The sequence below is a fragment of the Rhinopithecus bieti genome, unplaced genomic scaffold, assembly GCF_001698545.2.
Source record: "Rhinopithecus bieti isolate Rb0 unplaced genomic scaffold, ASM169854v2 scaffold_56174, whole genome shotgun sequence".
NCBI classification, from domain to species: Eukaryota; Metazoa; Chordata; class Mammalia; order Primates; family Cercopithecidae; genus Rhinopithecus; species Rhinopithecus bieti.
Window position 1 is genome coordinate 4,892,975 of NW_016824749.1, and position 19,718 is coordinate 4,912,692.

The 19,718-nt window shown below is 46.4% G+C and overlaps 1 protein-coding gene across 5 annotated transcripts; it reads left to right on the forward strand.

The window, feature by feature from the left end:
• Positions 1-583: 583 nt before the first annotated feature.
• VSX1 (visual system homeobox 1) lies at positions 584-12,097 on the forward strand. Of its 5 annotated transcripts, XR_001883447.1 has the most exons (6): positions 584-1,281; positions 3,447-3,525; positions 4,007-4,130; positions 5,082-5,262; positions 10,342-10,449; positions 10,964-12,097. XR_001883447.1 is itself a non-coding variant. In XM_017862527.1 (5 exons), the coding sequence occupies exons 1-5, from the start codon at positions 858-860 to the stop codon at positions 11,059-11,061; spliced, it is 906 nt and encodes a 301-aa protein (XP_017718016.1). In that variant the 5' UTR covers positions 584-857; the 3' UTR covers positions 11,062-12,097. The 5 variants fall into 5 exon arrangements, 3 of the variants coding, with proteins under 3 accessions (XP_017718016.1, XP_017718015.1, XP_017718017.1); XR_001883448.1 differs by lacking the exon at positions 5,082-5,262; XM_017862527.1 differs by lacking the exon at positions 10,342-10,449.
• The last annotated feature ends 7,621 nt before the right edge of the window (positions 12,098-19,718 follow it).

The following is a 19,718-nucleotide window of genomic DNA, read 5'->3' on the forward strand; positions in this document are numbered from 1 at the left end:
CATACTCCTACAAACAAACAAACAAACAAAAAGCTCTCCTTGTTTATCTGAAATTCACATTTAATTGAGTCTACCGTGTTTTGTTGGTTAAACCTAGTACCCTGCCCGTCTCAGCCCTGGGCAGTCCACTCCTGTCTGTGCTTCTCTCCCTTTCCCCAGCTGGTGAGAGTCTGCAACCCCCTACAGTTCAGCCAGTGGAGAGTTGGGGATGGACCTGGGGGTGGATTTGGTTGGAGGTAGAATGACCATGGATTAAATACATGGTTTTCATTCCTTTCCCCTTGGGGATTTTCAGAGAAGGCCTTCTTGCAGGGAGGCCTTCCTGGCACCGGCGGCGGAGGTGGAGGGCTGGCTGGGCACGTATAGGTGGTAGCCACCGGGGTGTGGTTGGCAATGGAGGTCCCTAGGTCTTAATAGGCAGTTGGGTCACATCAAAGAAGCTTCAGGGCAACCGGGAGTGGGGCCTCCACCCAGAGAGTCTGGAAGGAAGGAGAAGACCACGCCAGGATGTAGAACTTGCGACTTTTCGAGGGACAGGTAGAGAGCGGAGTCATTGTCCTTTCCCTTCTTTCCTCCCCTCCATCCTAGAATGGGGTGGGGTGGGGTGGGCTGGAGAGAAGAGAGGAGAAGGAGGTGACTGAGGGGACTGCAGCTGGGAGGGCGGTAACCAAGGGGAGGGGAACTGGTGGCGTCCCCATCTCGCGGGTTCCGGAACGGCGACGCGCCGGCGCCCAGCTGATTGGAGCCCTTCAGGCCTCCCGCGCCGGACCGACAGCCCAATCCTATAAAGCTTCCTCTAAGCTGGGTCCTCCGCAAACCGGATCCAGAGAGGCTCGTGCCTTGCTTGCTAAGGAACCATGACCGGCCGGGACGCGCTGTCCGACGGGCGCACTAACAGCAGGGCGCTGGTGCCTGGCGGTTCCCCCAGGGGCTCGCGCCCCCGGGGCTTCGCCATCACGGACCTGCTGGGCTTGGAGGCCGAGCTGCCGGCGCCCGCCGGCCCGGGACAGGGATCAGGCTGCGAGGGTCCGGCGGCAGCGCCGTGCCTGGGCCCGGGGCTTGACCGCTCCAGCCTCGCGCGTGGGGCCCTTCCGCTGGGACTCGGCCTCCTCTGCGGCTTCGGCACGCAGCCGCCGATGGCCGCTCGAGCGCCCTGCCTGCTCCTAGCGGACGTGCCGTTCCTGCCGCCCAGGGGCCCCGAGCCCGCTGCTCCGCAGGCCCCCAGCCGTCAGCCGCCTGCGCTCGGCCGCCAGAAGCGCAGCGAGAGCGTCTCGACGTCCGGTAATCAGGCCCGCGCTTTACGCTCCTACCCAGGTCCCCTAGGCTCTGAACGGCGCAGGGGTCACAGACCATAGCCCCACCGCGCCCCTGGCCCGAGCGGCCCAGATCTAAGCGGGAGCCCAGAGCGAGGCCGCGTCGCTGGAGGGGCATTCGCGCAACTGCGCCGCTTGCCCCTTGCTGCATCCCAAATCCCTGCCTCTCATCCGGGGTGCTGTTCCGTTAGCTATGTGGGATCGCCACCACCTGGTTCCGGGTGGAACCTTTTGATGAGACCCTGGGGTCTTGGCACCCCAACAACCATCTCCAGAGGGCTTTTTTTCTCCCCAGCGCCAGGCGCCAGTCTCGGCCTCTGGCAGCGATGTGGGTCGGGAAGGCCCGGACCTTTGTTGTTCACCAGCAGCACCGAACAAGGTACCAGGTGGAAACGCGGGCAGAAATGATCGAATGATTGAAGGTCCTTGAAGAGCACTGGGCCTCGAGCCCTGGAACTGTCCGCCCATCGGGGTGCTGAAAAGAGAGTCCCGGGTACCGCGCTCCTCTACCGGCGCGGCGTCCACGCAGTCCCCCGTGCAGGAGAAACAAGCAACCTCGAGGATTCATTGTAGTTACGCCTAGAGATGTGTTCCTGGTCTACCCATTTCGCCAAAGAAATCCTGGCGGGTCGAGGGGAAAGAGAAGGAAGCAATGAAATTCTATGAAGGTCAAGGGCTAAGAAAGCGAGTGGTTTTGGGTGTGGGAGAGAAAAGAAAGAATTATACAAGAAAGGGTGGACTAGCGAAGGTACGTGGTAGAACCTAGAGCTGAGCATCCAGGCAGCCAAGGCAAAAAGAATACATTAGGTCTCTGATACTAAAAGGAAGCATGTCAGATCAACAGGCAGGCACATTTTCGCTCCACTCTAAAAGGACTTTATTTCATGAGCCTTTATGTAAGATAAAATGAAACTCCCTATTATTGTCACTAAAAATGCAAAAACTGTCTTCATGGGATGGGTTCTTTCTTACAAAACCAAAGGCAGCTAAATCCTACTCTGCTGGCATTTCTGAAAGTCTGGAGCAGAGCTGTCTAAGAGAAATGCAATGTGATTACATGTTTGATGGAAATTTCTCACAGTCACGTTAAAAGTGAAATGAATCTAAATACTATATTTTAACCCAACAATGATCACAAATAGTATCATTTTACATGTAATCAATACAAAAATATTTTACTTTTTAGGAGTACTAAGTCTTCTAACTCCACTGAGTGATTTATGTTTATAACATGTCTTGATCTGACTGGCCACATTTCATATGCTCGATAACCTTATGTGTCTCATGTCTCATCAGGTTGGACAGTCCAATACAGAATGTTTTATTCCAAGTCAGGTTTCTAGTGAACTAATTGATGGATGAGTAAAACTAGTATTATTTAGTTATTTTGCCTTTATTCATTTTAAAATATTTTAAGGCAATTATACTTTCTAGCAATGAATCTCACAATAGTTCTAACCTTCTTTTCCTTCTAGACTTTTTGATATAATGAGTATAAAAAGGTAAAGCACAGTGGAATGGTTCTTGAATTTTCAAGGGCAACTACAAATCATCTGAGCACACTTGTCAAGAATGAGCCTCCTAGACCCCACCTCCAGAGATTCTGATTTGGTGCATTAGGGAAGGGGTGCAGTTCTGACAAGCATTCTGATGTCACAAACCCCAGACTTCCTTTGGGAAATGTTGGTGTAGAGGTTAAGATGATGAGGCTGGGGGCAGAGGGGTGGGTGTGTTTGGAAGCAGTGTGGGGATAGAAGGTGCAATCAGTGACTGAGTAGTTTTGGCTTCAGATAATCTGGGATTTGAATTCTCAACTTCACCATTTACTAACTGTGTGATCTTGGGCAAATTACTTAACCATTCTGTGCTTCAGTTTCCTCATCTGTAAAAATAGGATGATAATGATAGCAGCCATTTTGGTGTTTTACTATTATATTAAGAATACTTGAGATAATGTATGGACAGTGTTAAGCACAGAACTGGGATCTAGGAGGCACTAAAAATGCTAGTTCATGTTGTTAACTACTCAAATACCCAAGAGGTTCATAACTTCAATCCTCACATTAAAATCCAGGAAATAGAGGGGAGAATATGATCACCTTTAAAGTCCTCTTCTTCTTTTTGTGCCAGCAGATGAGGACAGCCCGTCTGAAGACAGGAACGACCTAAAGGCGTCCCCCACCCTGGGCAAGAGGAAGAAGCGGCGGCACAGGTACAGGGCCAGGCAGTCCCCTCTGCCTGCCTTTCCTCGGGACATAGCCCAAGGTTTATGGCACCTGCATCTGAGAATTTATGAACCTGCATGATGGCAGGCCCAGTGGTTGGCAGTAGGAAGGGCACAGAAGCCATTTGGGAAGATAATTCTGCTATTCCTAGGAGGCTGGGAAAATGCTACAATCTTGCTAGCATTTTTTTTGGCAGTATTTTAAAGACAATTTTGTGGGCCTGTCAAATGGATTTTGTCGGAATGAGCTGATGGAATTCATTAAGAAAGAGCTAAAGAACTGTTTTTGTTTGAATGAAATTTCTGGACTTCACATCAGCTAATCATTCAGAGGTGGGGTGTTCCATTATCATGAGGTGGCTTCTAGGGTGTGAACAGCAGGGGAAGTAGGCACGGTGGTCCTTAAGGCCAGGGAGGCTGCTGTCCCCAAGGGACACGTGCCCATGTGTGTGTTTTGGGGTCCTTGCAGGACAGTTTTCACTGCTCACCAGCTGGAAGAGCTGGAGAAGGCGTTCAGCGAGGCCCACTACCCTGATGTGTATGCCCGAGAAATGCTGGCTGTGAAAACTGAGCTCCCTGAAGACCGGATACAGGTGTCTGGGGTCCCTTTTCTTCTTTCCAAATACACCACAGAGAACGTGTCATTCCCACATTCAGTGAGCCAATCAGCAGTCCCTTCTCTACAGCCAACACTCTCCCTTTGCACAGAAACTCCCTTAGCTGAAGGCACCACAAGAGCATGTCCCTGTGACCCTCATGCCTTTTTTCATTTTATTATTATTTAGTATCAAATCATTCTTTGAAATCACATGATAGTGTGTGCTGCAACTAGAAACTATATAAAGATACGTCAATGAAAGAAAAATACTGCCTCTCCATCTCAAGCCCTGAAAGAAATCAACATAAATGCCTGAGAAGACCTTTCTCCACTTTGTGGAGTGTATTATCTGCCCCTGAATATGTATGTGCATATACATATCTACCTGCATATGTACACACGCGGACATGCATACACAGAATTTTGCTCTTGGTTTTGTCAGAATATATGTCACTAACTATTTTTTAACAGCTACACCAGATTTCATAATAGTCTTTTATTAACATAATGTTTTTATTGAGAAATATCACCAGCATCCCAAGAGCCCAAGCTTGGAAGGAGCCATTGCCCCAGTGAATTCTTTCCAATCAATGAGAAAAAGCAGGAAACACTGCAGTTGACATCTTCACACAATGTGGGAAAAGGGAGTTTGATTATTTAGTTTTTTTCATTCCTGACTCTATGGAAACTTCAGTGGACTTGGTCACGCGTGTCCCTACCGCGCTGAATGCCCGTGAGTCCGGACCGCACATGGGCGCCGCTGGGGACTCCTGGGCGCGCTCCCTGGGGGCGGCTGGTTGGCCCTAGGGAGCTATTTCCTTCAGAAATAGCATGGAATCGTGCTCCGGAGAGAAGCTCCGAGCCCAGGGACGCCGCCTCCGCTCCTCCAGGCGCCTCTCTTCACTGTCTCTTCTGTGTGCTCTCTGCTTCTCCTGCCTCCAACCAGGTCTGGTTTCAAAACCGCAGGGCCAAGTGGCGCAAGCGGGAGAAGCGCTGGGGCGGCAGCAGCGTGATGGCAGAGTACGGGCTGTACGGGGCCATGGTGCGCCACTGCATCCCGCTGCCCGACTCCGTGCTCAACTCCGCCGAGGGTGGCCTGCTGGGCTCCTGCGCGCCCTGGCTCCTGGGTAAGGAAGGGCCCCCGGGAGCGCACTGCTCGAGGTGTTGTAGGAGGTGGGGGAATCCCCGGGGGTCCCCACCGAGGCAGCCATTTCCAAAGCAAAGCAACGTCATTTTACTGAGATTCAGGTCCAGAACCGTTCTTATTATTTTTAATTAATAACAAAGCTTGCAGCATCTGGACGGTTGCCTCATTTTTCACAGAGATTGTCTAGGCTGCGTGGAAGTCTCACCGGGCTATGCATGCTAAATAATTTGGGATTTAAGGGTGAAATGACATCATTGCATTATGTGAAATATGTTTCCCAAGTGTTGAATGCTGTTAGAATTTGTAGAAACTGTGCAATTTAGGGAACTTGGTAATAGGAAACAGGGCCGTGCTGAGCAGCGACCCCTGGAGACAGTGAGCTCCTCCATCTGAGTCAGGAGAGCTGGCCCTGGGCTTGGTTCTGCCATGAACAACCTGCCGAGTGGCTTTTCTGTCCCTTGGATTTTTGGTGTTTAAACAGTCTCCGCTGCTGAGGTCCAAACTTCGCTATTGGGCACTCTCAGGATGCTCCACCCTTGTTGCCCTGTTTGCTGTCGCCAGAAACCAGCAGGCAGGGATCGCAGATTGTGGGAATGAGTCACAGATGAGTACCTCCGGGCATGGGGGTATTAGTTAGGAGGATCATGGTGGCATTTTAGGTTTAGATGGAGGAAGTTTTTCGCTCAGCGAACAGTTTTTGAACAGCTACCAAGCAGCCCTATCCTGGGCACTGGAGGTTCCAATCATAGATATGTCTCGACTTTGCTCTCAAGGACTGAAACAATAGAGGGAGCATTGTGGGCAGTGACCCAAGCTGGCTCATCTGAAATTACACAAGCAGGTGGGGAGGTGGCTTACTGGCATCCATCAGACCGCAGCCTTGGGGAAAGTGGGCCCAATGCCAATCACTGTCATCCAAAACACCTTTGCTGGATGTGACCCGGGGTCAGACACCTGCTTTAAACCCCTAAGGTGGGAGTTACCTACCTGCCTTTCCTGTAGGCCCCAGAGATAGGCACTGACAAGGACAATTCTAGTGGGATTTAGAGAACAAAAAAAAGGGCAATTTCTTTATTTCGTAATTTAAATTTATATTTTTATTTTTTCCTTTTTTTTTTTTTTTTTTGCAAGGGATGCATAAAAAATCCATGGGGATGATAAGGAAGCCAGGAAGTGAAGATAAGTTGGCAGGACTCTGGGGCTCTGACCACTTCAAAGAAGGTTCTAGCCAGAGTAAGTCAGGACCACAGAGAGGCTCGGATAAAGTGAGCCCTGAGCATGGCTTGGAAGATGTGGCTATCGACCTCTCCAGCTCTGCCCGGCAGGAGACCAAGAAAGTGCACCCTGGGGCTGGTGCTGAAGGAGGCTCCAACTCCATGGCACTGGAAGGGCCCCAGCCAGGGAAGGTGGGAGCCGTATGAGACCCACAGGTCCCACCGTCAAAGGCTGAAAATGTGCATATTCCTCACTGGCATTTTCCAAAAAGACAAAAATGGTCCAAGACATATACTCTCAGTTTGATTTTCTTCTGACACTGTCAAGATAAAATGCAATGCCACTTGCTTTAAGAGGACAGATGAGTGACCTAGGGAAAATTCTATTTCATTCTAGAATGGAAATGGTTCCTTAATGGCACTTTAACCAGTTAATTTGGTGCAAAACTTTGGATTCTCTTTTGTAGCTTAAGCAGGAAGGACCCGAAGTTCAAAAATGATTTCACTGCTGGGCATCATTTGAGATGTGTGGTTCAATGTGCTATGCAGATGAACAGGTTAGGTCTGATGTCCTCATTCTCAATTAGGAAATATAAAATTCTTTAATCTCCAGAAGAATCTGATATCTTTATAGTGAAGACTTCATACAGACACATGAATGAATTATATTGTCTTTACCTTGAGCTTGGCCTTGGATAGTTCAATTTTCTTGTTACGGAGTAATTTATGTTTTCCTGAGTGTCACTTGATAGGCTATTTATATTGGAACTCAAAGAAAGCCATACTCTGGGCGTTTCTGCATTTCCTTCAAAAATAGCATAGGATCACATTTAAACAATAGTTGGATAGCTGGAAACAGTGTTTTTAGGTCAGACCAGGCTTTTAGTCTTTTACAATTTTTGATTGAAAGCACTTTAGTGACTTGGATTTTGTAAATGTTTCCTTTCCTGCATTTCCTTTGCCATTTCTTTATTATTTTAAAATAAACATTTTGTGGTGTGTTTGCTTCTCAAGGCACTCCCTCTATTACACATGTACACATCTCCGCTATCTCTGATCCCAGCCAGGCTCTCCCTTCACCCCTTCTCAATCTGGGGACACGTGACACATTTTATTTATTCTTCAGGCTGCAGCTCTTACCATGTGTTGCTTTGTCAGCTCCTCTGGGGCAGCAGCTGTGTCTGACTCACTCTTTGGAGTTCGGAGTCCAGAGAGATACCTTCTAGTTGATGGGAAAATGTGGTGCTTCGTGAAGAAGGAAGGGCAGTGCAAGTAAAGTGTGGAGCTGCTCATTGTGAGGGCTTTCTCTGGGAACTGGCACAGTGATCTGTCAGGCTAGGCTTGGTGGTCCCATCTCTGCAGGTAAGAAAACAGAAGCTCTCTCCCTTTGGCCAATTTTTCTCATCCTATGCTAGTTCCATACTCTTGGGAAAATTAAACATTACCAATTCCTTTCTGTAGCAACAGAAAATGATGAGCCCTATTGTTCTTATATTAATTCTCGCTAATAGAGATCATAACTGAGGCCTGAGACTGCATCCATAATGAGCAGTTGGCATGAACTCTGGAAGTTCTTCTGTCTTTCCTGTTTAGAGACAGCAGCCCTGGCTCCGGGCTCTGGGGCCACACAGGTTCTGCCTCCCAGAGGGTTCTCAACACATTTCCTCATGTTTACTCCTTGGTTGTTGCTTCCATCCCTCTTCCTTAGCTCATCCAGGATTGAGTTTGGGAGAGGGAACCAGTAAGCTGTGCAACTTATATACACCACACTTAGACAATACGGGCAACCACTAAAATTGTAACAGTAAGGCATATTTATTAATGTGAAATGATGCTGACAAAATGTTGCTGAGTAAAAAAAATCCCTAAATAAAAGAACAAAGATAGAAATAAACAAATATGTAAAGCAGAATGAAAATGAAATAAATAACCTTAACAACTGGTTCTGCATACAAAATATACAAGTAGTGGACAAATCTCTATCTACTGTTACAAAGGAAAAGGAGAAAATAGGAAGTGGCACAAGACAAAGGGGCTAGGAGCACTAAAGTAAAAATGGAAGGATGCTTTCTTAACATAAGGAACTCTCTTCAATATGGCAGGTTAATATTTTATAATGTATACATACTTACACGTGTGTATATATACACATATAATGTAAGAGCATAGTCTTTGAGGCGACTTTGCCACCTCTAGCCATGTGACCTTGGATGAATTACACTACCTTTCTGATCTCTCGGGTTTTCAACTGTCAAATGGAGATAATAGCAGAACACTCGTTTTCCTGAAGATTAAATGAGATGACATGAGTAATGTACTTGGCTCAGTTTCTGGTGTAACTGAGGAAGAAGCAAATTAAATATTTATTATTACTGTAATTATTGGCATTTCTATTAGTGTCAAAAATCAAGTGAGACAGTTTGTTATCATTATCATTATTTGACAATATGGGACCAACAAAAGAAATCATGGAATATTAGCTTGTTGGAATGGTCTGCAACAACAACTCAAGAAGAACTCTAGGAACACAGCAAAACGTCACTCTAAGAGCAGGGCCCGGTGTGTCACTGGGCTGCTCTCTCTCTCTGGCTGTGCAAGGACCAGGAGCTCAACTGGCCACGCCCCACAGAGGACCACCACTGTCCTGTGTGACTAGAGTCTGGAGATAAGGACTTTGAGCCGTTCAGCAACATCATCAGGAATCCAGGACTCAAGCTTGTCCCCGCAAGGTCACTGGAGGCTCCTGAAGTCCAGACATCACAGTGGAGACCACTTACGGCCACACTTCCTCAAGGAGTAAACCCCCACCGGCAAGCAGACCCACCTCTCACTCCTCAGTGGTCAGCACTGCATGTCACGCTGGGGCCTAAGCCAGTCATCACCAGCCAGGTGGGCAGAATTCCTTGTTTGGTTTAGTCCAATCAAAATTCACCTCTGGGGCTGGGTTGTGGCCAGCCCCTGCTCTTTTGCCCATTAACTAATATAATTTGGCCCCTTTCAACAGAGAAGAAAGAAAGGGGTATGACTGCTGACCAACCAACCAATAGGTCATCCCTACACAGGAGATAAAGTAGTGTGTGAGTGATATTAAGAGAGAAAACAAGAAACGTGTGCATAAAGATGAAAAAATAGATGAAAATTCTTTAAAATATTCATAAAATTTTCAGATCATGGACAAATGGATACTTTGAATTTTAAATATGTTCTAAGTTTTGTAAAATTAGTATGTAAAATAAAATAATTTTATTATTAACATTATTAAAATATTAACACCACTTTCTCAATATAGGGTTAAATTCACATGAGACAAAATGCTTTTAAAATATCGTGTGAAAGTTTTCAGGATAAAGAGTTCACATCTTGCCAGTTACTCCTGCGTGGTTCTCACAGTCCCAGTCTGAGGATGAAGAGGCCAGCAGGATTTTACACTTGGTCCTGTCAACCCTCACTCAAATCCCGCAGCACGTCAGATTGGAATCTGGCCACAGACTGACAGTAGGACTGAATTGTTTCCAGTTTTCAAAACTGTTTGCCAGCTGAAATGCAGCTGTTAAAATCTAAAAGGAGATTTCAAAAAATTACAGTTTTAGTAAGGCGAATTTGGAAACATTCCTAATAGGAACCAGTGTTAACACTCCTGTCTCTGTAGCAGCAGGAGGAAGCAGCTCAGGACTTGAGGACATTCATGAATTAAGGTGATATTTTCAGAAATGACAGAAGAACAAGATATAACAAATAATGCTTTTTCCTTAGGTTTAATCATATAAAAACAATATAGGAAAGCACAAATTGTTTTCTGTAGTCAATGAATCATGTTTAAATTCATTATCTCTTTGCATTCTCAGAGGATGAGACATTGGGCTGCAGAGAAATGAAATGAACCTGCTAAGCCGATTGTCAAATGGATGAGAAACTCAGAGCCAAGGATCGGGAAAACACCCTTAAAGAATGAGGTGATGGCTGAGTCTGTCCCAGGCCAGTGCTTTGATAAGACTGTGATCATCACAGCGGGATAGTATTGGCTCGGAGGGAAGAATGGACCCATGCAGCAGGAAAAGGATCAGGCAGCACACACAGTGTGGACACAAAGCTGGTGTGGCTGACACCCGGGGAGGGCTGGCTTTTTGGTAAGTTACTGGGACAACTGTTTGTCCATATGGGAAAACATACAATTGGACCTGTACTTCATACCTTACAGGAAAACACTTCCAAGTGGATTAAAGACATGGTATATATGTTTGGTGTATGAAAGGCAAAACTATAAAGCTTTCAGATGTTTTGATTTAGAAGATCCTTCAATTATCCCCAAACTGTGGCTTAAAACAATCATTTTAAGCTCACAATTGTGTGCATCTATTTCAGCTAGGTTCAGCAAGCCACAGTCTCTTGTTCTCTTTCAGCCCCACCTTCTCCTCTTTCTACCTACATATATACAAAAGTTGTTGAGAAATACTCTCTGTTTTCCAGTGCAAACTTCTGCTCCTGGAGGCTCCTGTTCACTGGACTTTGCAGGAGGCACACAGGCTCCCCAAACCCTGCTGTGGTGCCTGATGACCTTCAGCTGAACCCGTAATGCTGCTAAAGTCTGCCCCTCTGGAGAAATGCTCCGGTAGCATTGTTCTGCCTCAGGAAGCATACCGATTTTCCTGTGTCATCCTCGATGATCACTGCTACCAGACTTGCCCCCTGCAGGGCACCCTGACGTGCAAGGAATTCAACAACCTGGGAGTTGAAAGCTTTGGCCTTCCAAGTTCAGTGTGTGCTTTCCCGTAACTGTTACCAGCTGATGAGAATAAACCTGCAGTCATGACAGCTAGGTCCAAGTGACAGGTGCAGAAAACTGCTCTTACAGAAACGCCCCTCCTTATTTAAGAGGCTTTGTCTATCACTCGGAACTGCTTCTACGCAAGATTATCTGCTGAAAGGGAAATGTCCATACTAGGGCATTGTTCTGACTTTTCTGGACTTCCTCAACCCAAAATGCCTTGAAGAAAAAAAAAAAAAAAGACACTGAGGGTTAGGGGAGGGTCTTACTCTGTCTCCAGGCTGGAGTGCAGTGGCACGATCATAGCTCACCGCAACCTCTACCTCCTGGGCTCAAGTGATCCTCCCACTTCAGTCTCCTGTGTTGCTAGGATTATAGTGTGAACCACTGCCCCAGCTACTTCCAACTCTTAAGAGTTCACCCCAGGCTGGCTGCCCTTTTCCCCTCTTTCCATCATGAGTGACACACGGGCATCCCCTTCGGCCAGTGTGGCTGACCTGTGCCTGCCTGGGCGCTCAGCTCGGCACCCATGTGAGTTCACAGCCTGAAATTTTAAGCGGAGGAGTTTCTGTGCTTTTCTGCCCTGGTCCCTCTTACTGACCCTCTAAGTCACCAGCCGTGGTCGTCTCCTCTTTGACCCCTGATCTCAACCCGGGCTTTGAAATGTGTTTGTTCACATAATTGTCTGTTACCCACCCTTCCTGTCATTGCAGAATCTGTTGTCTCATACTGACATTTTAGGACTTTTTTTCACTTTCTTCTGTTGCAGATCGCCTACTAAAAAGGAGTACTTCCTCCTTTTCATTCTTTCTTTATAAGACTTACATTTTAATAGATAAGTTAAAATTGTATATATTTATGGTGTAAGACATAATGTTTTGGAATGTGTATACATTGTGGAAGGACTAAATCCAGGTAATTAACATAGCATTACCTCACATAATTTTTTTTTTTTTTTTTTTTTTTGTGGTGTGAACACTTAAAATCTACCCCTTTAGTGATTTCGAGTACCTAATACATTGTTAGTAACTATAGTCACCGTGTATACAGAACTTAAACTCATTCCTCCTGCAGAACTGAAATGTTTTGTCCTTCGAAAAGCCAGGTTGCCTCTTTTCTATTTCCCTCTTTAACACAGTCAATTTTGTGCAGTAACTAAACTGGGAAGTGGAGGAGATTCTGGGATCTCCTTCACTGTCCCATTAGAGAGCCCTTGGAGGGCCAGGGATTCCATAACAATGACCAAGGTGAAGCCCAATATTGCCCAGGAGTGTGTGTGTGCAGGGGGTTGGGGGGCGGCATTCCTTTTCCCAAGTAATGCAACGAGTCTTGCAAGAAATTCCTGCATGGTACACTTCTCTGTCCCGGATCACATCTCCTCAAATATCTCTTACTCCGGCCATTGCCACAGCAACTGGTCTTGCTTCCTGCTGTTAAATTCAGTTTAGTCTAAAGCTGCCTCCTTACATATTTAAGTCTGGCCAACAGGTTTCTTTGTACATAGTAAACTATAACCTAACTGGATGTGTAAACAGGCTGTAACCTACTCTCGTGCTAATCACTGAGTTTTGGCCAATCACAGTGGGCCAACTGTTCAAACCATGTTCAAATAAGACAACATCAAGCTGTAACCAGTCTAACTGTTTCTGTACCTCACTTCCATTTTCTGTGTGTGACTTTCCTTTTTCTGTTCGTGAATCTTCTTTGGCCATGTGGCAGCACTGGTGTCTCTCTGAACCTATTCCGGTTCAGGGCTGCCCAATTCACAAATCAACCTTTACTCAATTAAACTCTGTTACATTTAGTTTGCCTAAGATTTTTCTTTTAACACTGCCCTGGGGCTTCTCTGACTTTGAGATGTGGACGTCTTAGGTACCCCTGCTTGGTACTTCCACCTGTGGACCCTGAAGGGCTTCCTAGAAGAAGTCCATAGCACACACAAGGCAGCCCGTGACCAGTCAGGGGAGTTCTTGTGATAAATTCTCCTCTTTTGCCTTTGTGATGGAGACCTCTGAAGTCATTCTATGCAGCAACATGAAGATCCTGGTGGCACCCAGCCCTGGTTGCCCTTGGCATGACAGACTGGAGAAGGAATACTTGCTGGGCATTCTGCCCATCCCCTCTCCCACTCCTCAGTCCTGCATCCTCTCCCAAGTCAAGGCTCCTGCCCACAGGCCCACAAGACTGGGAGCAGGAGTGGGACAGGATGCCAGGGCCAACAACCCCAGCCATGACTGAATGCATCACAGAATCTGAAAGAACTATTGTGACCTAAAGTTCCATCTGTACACACAAACTGGTTTTACCTAGTTCAGTTTTGTAAACAAAGTTTGAATCCAGTGAAATAGCCACTTTTGTGGATTTAGATGATATACAGTCACTGCCCCAATTAAAAAAATGATTTCAGGATTTCTTATACATGGCCTGAAAATACTATGAGGGTCAATTTTTCAGTTTCCCTTTGTATTTCCATCAATCTTTGCTCATATTTTTGGAGTTGTATTATTAGGTGTCTGTAAGTTAAGAACTTCTAGATCTTCCTGGTGAACATTTATCATACAAAGTTTCCCCCTTTAACTTTCTTGCATTTTGTCTTACTGTGCATTTTGTCTGATATTTAATTCATATTTATTTGGTAAACATTTTCTATACTTTTACTATCAACATTTCTAAATATGTTTTAGGTTTAGGTTTGTCTCTTGAGGAGTATATACTTGAGATTTTGAAAATCCGTTCCAAAAATCTTTTCTTTAACTAGAGAATTTACTCCATTTATATCAATTATAATTGTTGATATTTAAATTTTATTTTAACAAATTTATTTTTTGTATTTGCAAATGTTTTTTACCCTTTCTTTTAAGTCTATCTCTCCTTTTTTTTCATTTTTTAAACTGCTCAGTTTTCTTGCCTCTTGTCCCCCTCTACTAGATTAGAAGGTATATATTCTGCTTCTATTTGTGGTTAATCTAGAAAATTTGACATGCATATTGATGTAAATGTAAAACTGTCCTGAACATTCGAGGAATTATAGGACGCTACTTTTGATTTCTTAATTACTTTCTACACTCTTGTTCAGGACTTTTCTTTTACCTTGTTTTTTTCTTAACTCCATGATGCAGGCGTTATTGCTATAATTTCATATCACTAATGTTTCTTTAGATTTACCCACAAGTGTAACAATTTCCTTGCTCACTGTCCTTCCATTGCAGCCACACCACCCTTATTATCCTCATTTGGGGGATAGTTTTTCTTCTTCTGGAAGTAATCCTGAAGTAATAGGGCGAAAAGCCTATTAGTTTTTGTTTGTCTGAAAACGTATTTTGTGCTTGTTCTTGAAAGATGATTTCGCTATTCAAAGTTGACAATTTTTTTCCTGAAATACCTTAAAGATTTTACTCAGCTGTCAGCTGTCAGTCTAAACACCATTCCTTTGTAGGTAATCTGTCTTCACTCTCTGACTTTTTAAAGACTTGCTGCTTATCTTTGGTTTGTGACAGTTTCGCAATCATGTGTTGAGGTGCTGCTTTCATTTTTATTTAGGTCAACTGGAATTTGTGTACTTCCTGAGTCCGAGTATTGTCTTTCATTAATTCTAGAAGTGTTGCAGCTTTTAATTCATTGAATATTTCCTCTCCCCATTCTCTCCTTCTAAAACTTCAAATGTTCGTATCTTTGTGTGTGCGCACATGTGCATGTGTGTGGTGTGCGTGCGTGTGGTGTGTGCGTGCGCGTGTGGTATATGTGTGGTGTGTGCGTGTGTTTAGTGTGTGTGTGGTGTGGTGTGTGTGCACACGTGTGTGTGGTGTGCGCGTGGGCATATGTAATGTGTGTGAGTGCGTGCGTGTCTGTGCACATGTTTGCTCACAAGTGTGTGTGGTGTATGTGAGCGCGTGTGTGTGTGAGCATGCCCGTGTGTGGTGTGTGTTTGCTGTGTACATGCGTGTTGTGTGTGCACGTGCGTATGTGTGGTGGTGTGTGTGGGTGTGTGCCTGTGTGTGGTTTGCGTGCATATGGTGTAGTTGTGTGGGAGTGTGTGGTGTGTGCATGTTTGTGTTGTATGTGTGTGCGGGCGCATGTGTGGTATGTGTGAGTGCATGTGTGGTGTGTGTGAAGTGTGTGTGTGGTATGTGTAATCTGTGTGTGGTGTTTGTGCATGTGTGTGTTAGTGGTGTGTGCAGGTGCATGTGGTATTTGTGACCATGTGTGTGTGTTGTGTTGTGTGTGTGTGCTGTGTGTATGTGGTATGTGGGGGGTGTGTGTGTTGTGTGTCTGTGTGTGCATGTATGTGGTGTGTGTGTCTGCAAGTGTGTGGTGTGTGTTAGTGATGTGTGCGTGTGTGTGGTGTGTGTGTGTGAGTGTGTGCGGTGTGGTTGTGTAGGTTTGTGTGTGGTGTGTGTGCATGCTGTGCGGTTGTGTGTGGTGTGTGCGTGATGTGTGCGTGTGTGTGGTGTGTGTGTGGTGTGGTGCCTGTGTGGTGTGTGCGTGTGTATGACGTGTGTAGTGTGTGTGTGTGGTGTGGGGGAGTGTGAGGGTGTGTTTCTGGTGTGTATGGTGTGGTGTGTGGTGTGTGCGTGTGGTGTCTATGCATGTAGTGTGTGTGGTGTGTGCATGTGTGTGGTTGTGTAGTGTGTGTGCGTGCATGTGTGGGTGTGTGTGTGCGGTGTGTGCATGTGTGGTGTGTGCATGTGTGGTGTGTGCATGTGTGGTGTGTGTGGTGTCATTGTATGTGCGCACGTGTGTGTGTTGTGTGTGGTGTGTGCGTGTGTGTGGTGTATTTGGTGTGTGCGTGTGTGTGGTGTGTGATGGGTGTCTGTGTGTGGTGTGTGCGTGTGTGTGTGGTGTGCATGTGTGTGGTGTGTCTGTGTGTGGTGTATGTGTGGTGTGTGCGTGTGTCTGGTGTATGTATGGTGTGTTTGGTGTGTGCGTGGTGTGTGTCTCTATGTGTGTGTGGTGTGTGTGTGGTGTGTCCGTGTGTGTGTGGTGTGTGTGTATGTGTGTCTATCCCATGCCCCATGTCTTGCATCCTCTTTTCTAAATTTTCTTTCTTTTTTACTCTATGCTATTTAATGGGAAAATTTAATTAATTCAGTTATTACTGATATGATGCATGGACATATCTCTTGATCTTATTTTATATTTCCCAACTTGCCATCCTTGCTTGTTCCTTCCCCACTCCACCCTTTCCTATTTTGTTTCTTTAAAATTGACCAATTTTTGTTCCATTTCTTTCACCAATGGTTTGGAAATCACATACTCCTTTTAGTTGTCTAAGAATTATACATAAAATTTAAACATACCAAATAAACATATGTTTCTACCATTATGTAGAGTTAGCCTGCATTATATCATTCCTCCACCCAGACAAAAACTTTTGCATGGCTTCACTTTACTTTACTTCTACTTCTCCCTGGTCCCCAGCCAAAAATCCTGACAGTTTCCCCAGAGCACCTTCCCAGTGCTCCCAGCTGCCCTCTCAAGCCACTTCCCAGGTCTGGCTGCCATTGTCAGAAGCTACTGGACGGGAAATCTACCAAAACGTCAATGCCTGCTTGCACAGTAAGTCCAGGGTAAAGTTAATTCTAGTTAAACTAATATGAAAAGAAAACCACAAACGGTGTTTCTGACTATATCCGTCAGTTATAGTTTCTGCCTTGAATTCCAAACTATTTGCCTGCTACCTGCCAGGGGCTCCTCCTCAGAATTTCTCTTCCACCAAGGGATTTGCGTTTTTCCAATTTATTAGACCTTTAAATGAATCTATTATCTATCTATCTATCTATCTATCTATCTATCTATCTATCTATCAATACACTTTCCGTACCCCGTCCTCCGTCTTGATGGAGTAGGTATCTTTGCCAGGGCGAAGAGATTTCTCATGTCCTCATCCGGAATTCCCCTAGTTCAGGACTATCACACTGCCCTGGCCATAGTCAATCTGTGTTGATTCATTTACTAAGGAGACACAGGCTATTCTGAGAGGGCTCATTATTAGGGAAATGCTCCTGGGCTTCCTTTGATGGCGGTATGATCTTAAAGAATGCGTCAGTTCTTCTGGTTGGCTTGTCCTGTGGAAGACTTGACAGATTGCTTAGACAGGCTGGAAAGCAGCATCAGTTACAGCGCCAGGGGGCAGTGTTGGCCAGCTTTACAATTTCTCAACATTCAGCCCGGTGAGAAATTTGACTAATGCTATTAGTTCCTCATCAATAGATACACATCCTCTTGGGTCCCCGCTGGTGTTTTCAGGGCTGGGGCCATGTTTTATCTCTCTTTGGGACCCATAGAAACTGGTCCCTGAGAAAGCCATGTCCAGCCCTAGCGATCAGCACCTTTGCAGACAAATTCCTCCCCTGCCTGTGATCTCTGCTCAAAGCTGTAATTGCATCATAAACCTTCACCCTTGAGTTTGAGCTGAGAGGCTGGGAAGCCCAAGAAGTTCCTGAGGGCGTAGGCAGAGATGCGATGACAGTTTTAGTGGCCTTTGCCTTCTCAGGACAGGGCAAAGGGGCCAACAGCTCACATCTAGCCAAAGGCTATTCCCTGGTTTCCCTCTCCCCCTTGTAGCCTCTTATCATGGAGGGGTCAAGAAACCAGGTGATTGCTGCAAAACAAGCACCCGGGCAATATCTGCGTGACCGCTCAAGCAGTGCATCTGGCTCCAAGATCACTTAGGAGACAGGGTGGGCCACCAGCAGACAGCAGGACCCCGGCCCTGCGTGTGTGTGGGGACGGGTTCAGGCTTCTGCTGGACAATGAAACCAGAGGACAAAGCCATGAGGGCAGGGAGCCCCTGGTCTTTCTGGTGCAGTGGAAACCCTGCTGCTGCCGTGCCTCTGCCTGGGTGTGGGAGTCTGTTTCTCCGAGCACAGTGTTGAACTTGGGACTATCCCTTTTGTCCTCTGGACTATAAGCCTCCTCCTCTAAGCTCCACACTCTAGTTGTCACTCAAATTCAAACTAAAGCAAATGCCGAGTTCTAGCTGAGGATATATTTCCTAGCTTCACCTCTCAATTTTTAGTTTTATGCAAGTCAAAATCTAAACCTTCCCAGCCAGAGCTGGCTGTCATTCTCAGAAGCTAGCTTACCGGAAATCTACCAAAATGTCAATGCCTGCTTACACTGAAGTCCAGGATAAAGTTAATTCTAGTTGAACCAACATGAAAAGAAAATCACAAAGGGTGTTCCTGTCTATATCGCTCAGACATGGGCTTGGGTGGCTACGTCTCTGCTCCAGCCCTAAAGTAGTGTAAGAAACAGTGGTTGTCCCTGGCCCAGAGTGACAGCTCCCCCTTGATGAGGGTGGGACAGTTGTGAGCCAAAGAAGACATTGAACGGAAGGAAGGAGGGCAGGAGTTCTCCAGAGCCAGAGTCTGGTGGTCCTTAGGTAAATCTGTGGAGGGCCCCACACTGGCAGAGGCTGTGATTTTAGGAAAGGAGAAGAAACTCTGGCTATTAAGTCTGGCATGTCCTTAATGGGACTCACACACCTCTTGGAATTTTAGAGCTCAAGGATTCAGAATTTGGATATCATTGATTCATTTTGCAGATGAGAAAACTGAGGCCTAGAGATGTCAGGGGCCTTGCCACATGGCAGATTGGAGGCAGAACAGAGGATAGAAGCCAGGAGGGGATCTAGGCCTCTCTCTTGGCTCCCTGTCTAGTGCTATCTGTACACTCAGGGGGTCCATGAAGGAGGAAGCCATTTTTGATCCACACAGGAGGCAGGATGGTGGCCACAGCTCAAAGTTCTGAGAGCTTTGCCCTTGGAGTGACCCCAAGATGTCCCTGTGATCTCAGAGACTTACGGCTCTCAAGTAGCACTAAAAGTGACACCTGGTCTTGAGCGACAGCAGGCAGTGCAGCTATGGCAATGGGGGACCCCCAGGAGAGGCAGCTTGGGAACGGGGAAGGGGACATTGGCATGTAGGGGGTCTTGCTATGCCCCTCTTGGCCCTGCAGACCTGGCAGTTAGGAGACTGGTTCTCCCAGGTGTAAGATTCTCATGGTATCTTCCTTGACCACTGAGGGCTGCAAGGGGTCTTGTGGGGAAGTCCTTTCTATGGGTGGATGGATGATGTCTCCAGCCTTGCATGCTCATGGATGGCTGGGGTGAGTGATTAAGAGTTACCATGATTTGGTGCTGCTGGAACTGAGTTACCATGTTGCTTGTGCTGACCAGGAGCTGGCCCCACCACAGAGCCCAACTGTTCTGCCTCCTGCACCGCCCTCAGAGCGTCACATAGCATAGCTGCCTGGCCGGGCATCCCGCAGCCCCAGGAAGGATGCTGGAGAGTTGCTGGATTGTGCTTTCATGTCCCAGCCCCTTTTGTGCTTGTGGCCACCCTCTCTTGTCCCGTGCTTCACTGTGTGTTGTTGGGTTGACCCCGCAGGGTCGGGGGCACACTGCACATCTGCAGGGCTGGGTGCATGGTGCCACAGTGCATGAGGTTATGGTGT

Excerpts from the sequence above, each read along its gene's own strand:
- VSX1 (XM_017862526.1), top strand. The coding sequence starts at position 858 with ATGACCGGCCGGGACGCGCTGTCCGACGGGCGCACTAACAGCAGGGCG. Across the intron at positions 1,282-3,446 it reads CGAGAGCGTCTCGACGTCCG|ATGAGGACAGCCCGTCTGAA; the intron begins GTAATCAGGCCC and ends TTGTGCCAGCAG. Across the intron at positions 3,526-4,006 it reads AGGAAGAAGCGGCGGCACAG|GACAGTTTTCACTGCTCACC; the intron begins GTACAGGGCCAG and ends GGGTCCTTGCAG.